Raw genomic sequence first — 6,000 nt, 5'->3', positions numbered from 1 at the left:
AAGGTGAAAAAAAACATTTTACCTAACTAAAATAAAAAGACTTAAAGGATATTCTGAAACTATAAAAACAGGAGGTGTCTTTAGTTGACGTCTTTGATGTGGCATTCCCCCGACAAATGCCACATCCCAAAAATCAAGGAAAATTAAACACTGGCGCTAATAAAAACTAAATTAAATTAAAGCAAACCCACTCTGGAATCTTCCACATATGGAGACGACTACAGAAAATATACACACAGGCTCTGTGTGGCTTTCAGCAAAGCAGAGTTTGCTCCACTTCGTGCTTCTTAATCAGAACTGACACTGTGGCAATTACCTAATTAGACATCAATTAATCCACACCCTTCAGGTCTGCAGCCACGTTTGACCTGAGACGTAACGACAAAAACGGCGTTTGAACGGAGAAATCAGATTAATGGAAGTGGAGCGGAAGAGGTTGGGCCGCGTTCAAGAAATCTCCAGAAATACACCGACATTTCATTTCATAATTAACAGGTAGGAAAATAATTGATTGAGACATGAAAGCTTAATCACTCAATTCAATAAGCAGGATATCAGTGCTGAGTAGATTAATTCAATTATGTAATTAAAGACGAGGGAAAGGGGGGAAGCTTTAGAGCTGATTGAAGGTTAAACAGCCTGCTAACCTTTTCTTCACTTCACATCCACACAGCCACCACAGCACACACCGACGTGGGTTTGTCTTGTTTTTTTTATTAGACATAGCAATTTCACAAACAGCAGTTAGCCTGAAAAGTACATTCAAATGTATGCCTGACCATGAGCAAACACTCCAGATACACCTGCAAACAAAAGTAACAGTCGGTCACGTTTTTTTTTTCTTTTTCACAATCTGTCTATTTTTCACGTTTTTGATTCAAACTTCAACAAAGTCAGACTCTTTCACTGGTTCGCCATCAAAAGCACACATACCTCAGTCACTACGACAGTTTAACAGCTACTTTCTTTACATACGCTCCAAAAGGGTTTAAAGGCTCTTCTTTGCGTTCGAACAGCCGGGCGCCATGTTCCCCTGTCTGAACACTTTGTAATATTAGCTTACGTGAGGAGAAGGGTCAGCAAATTCACGTGAAATGGTAACACTGAAGTTCCCAGAAGTCTGCTTTGTTGGTTTCCAGTAACACCAGGACTGAGGTTGGCGACCTTTGTCGCCACTGAAGTTTTAATGAAGTTCACGAAGGATTGCGGCCGGCTTAACGCAAATGTTACCAAAGCACGTTAGACTACACGACACACAGTTTGTTACAAAGTGGCAACACAGGGATGCTTCTGCTCCGATTTGATGCCATTTACCTCACTCGGCACACTCGTGTGTCAAAGGGTTAATGGCCAACACTGGTTGAAAGTGGGGGCGGGGGTGTCACTAATAAGTGGGATAAGTGTAATTCCAGTTCATCCAAGAGCCAAAAGACAGTCTGTTAGCTTAACACTGATTATTTTTCCACCTCATCCAAATACTCAAAGGGCTCACACGTCACAAACGAAGCTTCACGACACAGAAACCAGAACCACTGCTGGTCGGATTCCACCAAGAGGCGCGAGCAGCTCCACTTTCATTTACTGGCCACAGGGAATCCAGTGTATGTGAAAAACACCTGAATACTCAAATCCACCACATCGTCCACACGTCATCGCAGCACCACTCTGAAAAAAACTCATCTGGCCCCACTACTCGCAACAGGAATGGCAACTGAACAAGTGGGTGAGATTTATACACTTTGTTTTTTTCTTTTAAATCATCTCCAAAACCTCTTTAAGTGCAACACTTTAGGAATTTTTTTTCTGCTTGGTCCACAGCAATGTTCAGTTCAGTCCAGAAACAAAAGAGGAGGGGAAATGGAAAACAAGTCCGTGTTTGAAAAGTGTGGCATCCTCTTCCTAAGTAGGCACCTCTACCTACCAAAAATACTTTCGTACTCGAGCAGTATAAGCTCTACTATCTGGTTCTGGTAGACCATGTGGACCGCGATGTTGCCCGTCTCGGTCTCGGGCCTCAGCAGCGTGGGTCCGAACACGATGGCCACGCTCTGCGTGGTCATGCGGTTGGCCTCTCCGTGGTCCACCACCCTGGAGGGAAGAGGAGAATGGGGAGAAGAGGAGATTTAGAGATTGCACGTTTTATAGACAGCTTCAGATGTTCGCCGGCGTTCCGGTTTCATCTGGAGAAAAGTGCATTACATACATCTTTAAGGCTTGAGCCGGAGCGCAGAAGCAAACTTGGTAACACGACAGAACGCTCCAGGCAAGAGCATAATAGCTTTTTTAAATAGAATCTACATCCTTGCATGCAGATGCACAAAACAATAACATATTCATGGAGCGAAGGAAAAAAGAAGGCAGATTAAATCCCCCTGCTGATATATGTAGACCTCCATATACAGAATGTCACGCTATAAATTTCCTCATGAAACACCACTTCACAGGTACTGAATTACAGCAAACACGGCACCATATAAATGCAAATTGGAAAGCTAGGCAAATGTCATTGTGAACATATGATATTGCCACTGGCTGCAGTGAGCCAAGAATACACCGCTGGCTCAAGTTTGTGTTTGCATGTAGGCTGATCGGAACGAGGGAGAGTAAACAGCTGAACGGGTCCGTTTGAGCCACGCGTGTGAAACTCGTTCAAGTAAAACATGACAAAATAAATCAAAGAGGACGGGCATTAGAGAATACACACTTGAAGGCGTTTACTTTCTCCGTGTCGGATGTTCCTCATGAATGTTTATCACCAGTTATATTTTTCAAAGTGACTGCTGATGAGTTGGCCAACTAGTTATGATCCTGGGCTTCACACTGGGCTGGTTACAGTTGTCAGGCTGTACTTTTCCCATGTGTTGATACAGACACAGGTCCGAATATTTGTTTTTATTTGATGGATCTTCAGGGTAAAATGATTTATATCTGGGCTGAAACAATGGTTTGTCATTATACCTTAGTGTATAACAAAATACACAGTAATAAATAACTAACATACAACACAGTGGCTTTAATTCAGAGAATATCCGACTTCAATTGGGAAACCTAGAAGTGAACAAGTCTGACTGATGACTTTCTTACTTCTGAAGACAGTGATGAAAGTTCACAGGTTTCAGGATCTGAAGAAGTTATTTATTAAATGGATGAATGGAAAGTGTCCCAGCACACTGCTTACCTCCTCAGGTGTTTGAAGAGGATTTGCATTGTGTCATGGTTGGGCTTTGGCAACTTCTTGATTAAATCTTTGATTGAATTCACTCGCTGCTTGTAGTCAGAGCACTCTGAAGAGGAGAAGCAGAATCAGTGAAAACACATGGATGCAGTGCCACCTTGTGGTCACACCAGGCAAAGGATTTAACCTAAAGATTGAGAGCGGCACTATTTTAACCGTATAACTCACTGATGGCATTCACAAAGTCATTGAAGGATCCGTATGAGAACAGAGGCTCTGGAAGCTCCCTGAAAAACATCTTGAGAGCTCCGGTGGTGACGTGGATGTCCTCCCACTTGCTATCATTGAGATCCACCTTCTCATCTGACAGATGACGAGGAGGTAAGGCAGAACACAACTATTACCAGAAAACTGACCCTTTACATCACATCACATATAGAGATACAGTGTAACTAGATCTTACCATGATTCACAGCAAAGCGAAGCTTCTGGATCACTGCCAGGTTCCCGCTCACTCGATATAAGCCGTCAATATTAAGACCTGTGGGTGTAGTTGAGAGGAAGGGAACACAGACAGGAGCAGGGAGTGTAAACGACAAGGCCGCGTTTATGTTTCCTGACTTTAAAGCAGCAGCACCAACAAAGAGAGACTGATCAAATGCTTTTCTCTTCACTGCCTCACTTTGTGTTGCTCTGGAACAAACTGCAGGTAGTCTGAATGAAAACAGTTGAGTTGATGCTTGAAAGAGACTAAAATTACGCCTGATACAGAAGTCGCAGCATCAGAAGCAAAAACAATTTAAAAACAATTGAAATTCCACACAGATGTTTAATATTCTGAACTGGCAGAAAACCTGAGTTTACTTCTGAAAGACTCTGCCTCTCTCCGCCATGACCTGGACACAGGTCATGTTACTGGCCTGTGTCTATGCAGGGCTCGCAAAATCGCTAGCCCGACGTCCCGGGGCTAGCGATTTTTCCAGTCGGGCTACCAAAATCTATCTCTGCCCTGCCCGTCGGCCTATCGTAGGAAGGAAAAATATATGTCAATGCTTTTGCATTCTTTCGGAAATGTAGCTGGGTAATTATGTCATTGGCATCGGTGAGCCACTGTCAATATGTGACATATTGAAATCGCGTTTGAATTTGCGCTTGTTTTTTGCTTTCACTTTGCAATCGCGCGAACTGTGTATAGAGAGCAACAGCACTGATTGGTGAGTGATGATAATTTGCGCACCAATTCCTCTGACATCGTCTTATCAATCGTTAGCTTACTATGCAAACATGACAAGTGAAATCTCCTGCAGCTTAAACATGTGAGAGGTTGATCGCGCAGAGAATCGCTGAGCGTTATGTGAGTGCGTGTGTAAAAGCAGCAGGATATATATTTTAGTTCTGCTGAGCCAAATAAGACAGGTCAGGGTGAAGAAGTGACAGCCAAAGAAAAGCTTACCACAAAACGGAAAAGTTATGACAAATCAGACTATAAGGCAAAAAGAAAGTGCAGCTTTATGGTTTCATGGACAAAAGAATTTCTGTGGCTGCAATATGACGAGCTAAATAACCAGGGCTGCACATAAGTGGTCCGCAGGTGCGCATTCGCTGTCAAAATAAAAAACGCGCACAAGATAAGAAGTTGCAACACGTGTTTGCGTACATAAGCTTTTCTGGAGGAGGACAGACATTTGTTTAGAACTCTTAAAGATGTCGAAGAAGCTCCTTTAAGCAATTACTTTGGTGTTCCTCCACCTCCAAAGAAATGTCAGGAGTCCGAACCACAAAAGAAGCGCGTATTCTCGGAAAAGTGGTTGCAGGAGGTGAGCTGGCTTCAAACAAATGATGAACGCACAGAGATGTGGTGCAGAATGTGCCGTGAAAATCCCACTCTAGCGGACAAAAACAGTGCCTTTTATATGGACGCAAACGCGCGTTGCAACTTCTTATCTGGTGCGCGTCTTTTATTTTGACAGCGAATGCGCACATGTGGACCACTTATGTGCACCCGTGTAAATAACATAATGTTCTGCCGGGTGTGTTGTTGGTTTTCCCTCGATTTCTGAGTCGACAAGCGCCTTTGTTACTGGGACCAGTAATTTTAAGAAAGGCCCCCATTAGAACCCATGAGAAATGCAAGAAATGCATTATTGCTTAGTCTGCAATATCTTTCCCAGACAAACACCAATTGCAAATAACATACTAAAAATAAACCTGAAAATCAGTTGAACTACCACTGGCACAATTTAGCAGTCTTTGCAAACTTCAAAAAGCAAATGGCCTCGATCTTGGTTCCACTTGCCTCTTACCCGTGACTTCAGTGGAAATTTCAAATTCAGGATCTGACACAGACTGATTCATGTCCTACACAGTTCTTACAAGTTCATAGAAATTTCTGTTCAATTAGAACCAAGTATTTGAGTTGATAATTGTAATTTTTATAATTTGTAATTTGTTTTTCAACAATTTTTTGATTAATTTTTTGTTTCCTTTACAATATTATACTTTAATGTATAATATTGTAAAGGAAATAAAACAGGAAACAAAACATCAATCAAAAAATTGCTCTCTTTTTTATTCGGGCTACTTAAATTATTTTGGGCTACCAAAAACTGAAGAGTTCCTGCCCGAAGGGCTACCAGGGATTTTGAAATTTTGCGAGCCCTGCTATGTAACCTCGTCGGCTGGAAGATCTATTTATTTTTGTATTTACTGATTTTCAAACATTTTTTCATTTAAATACTTTTACACAGCCTCTTCCAGTTTACGACTCAGGTAATTGGCTCGTGTACTTTTAACCTCTGGAACTCTGTTGTTTAATGTGTGTGAAA

General features: G+C 42.1%; 1 protein-coding gene across 3 annotated transcripts in view; it reads right to left on the bottom strand.

The window, feature by feature from the left end:
* Nucleotides 1-700: 700 nt before the first annotated feature.
* arhgap12b (Rho GTPase activating protein 12b) overlaps nucleotides 701-6,000 on the bottom strand; it is a 64,044-nt gene continuing 58,744 nt past the window's right edge. For all 3 annotated transcript variants that reach the window (XM_006804497.2, XM_006804499.2, XM_006804498.2), the window contains 4 exons: nucleotides 3,639-3,716; nucleotides 3,404-3,538; nucleotides 3,179-3,284; nucleotides 701-2,088 (listed from right to left, as the gene is read on the bottom strand). In XM_006804497.2, coding sequence (XP_006804560.1) covers nucleotides 1,914-2,088; nucleotides 3,179-3,284; nucleotides 3,404-3,538; nucleotides 3,639-3,716 — 494 coding nt within the window. In that variant the 3' untranslated portion in view covers nucleotides 701-1,913. The remainder of the gene's footprint in view (nucleotides 2,089-3,178; nucleotides 3,285-3,403; nucleotides 3,539-3,638; nucleotides 3,717-6,000) is intronic.

This window comes from Neolamprologus brichardi, chromosome 9 (genome assembly GCF_056152115.1).
Source record: "Neolamprologus brichardi isolate AB-2024 chromosome 9, ASM5615211v1, whole genome shotgun sequence".
Taxonomy (NCBI): Eukaryota; Metazoa; Chordata; class Actinopteri; order Cichliformes; family Cichlidae; genus Neolamprologus; species Neolamprologus brichardi.
The sequence above is the reverse complement of the archived record's forward strand: the minus strand, read 5'-3'. Positions and strand labels throughout refer to the sequence as shown.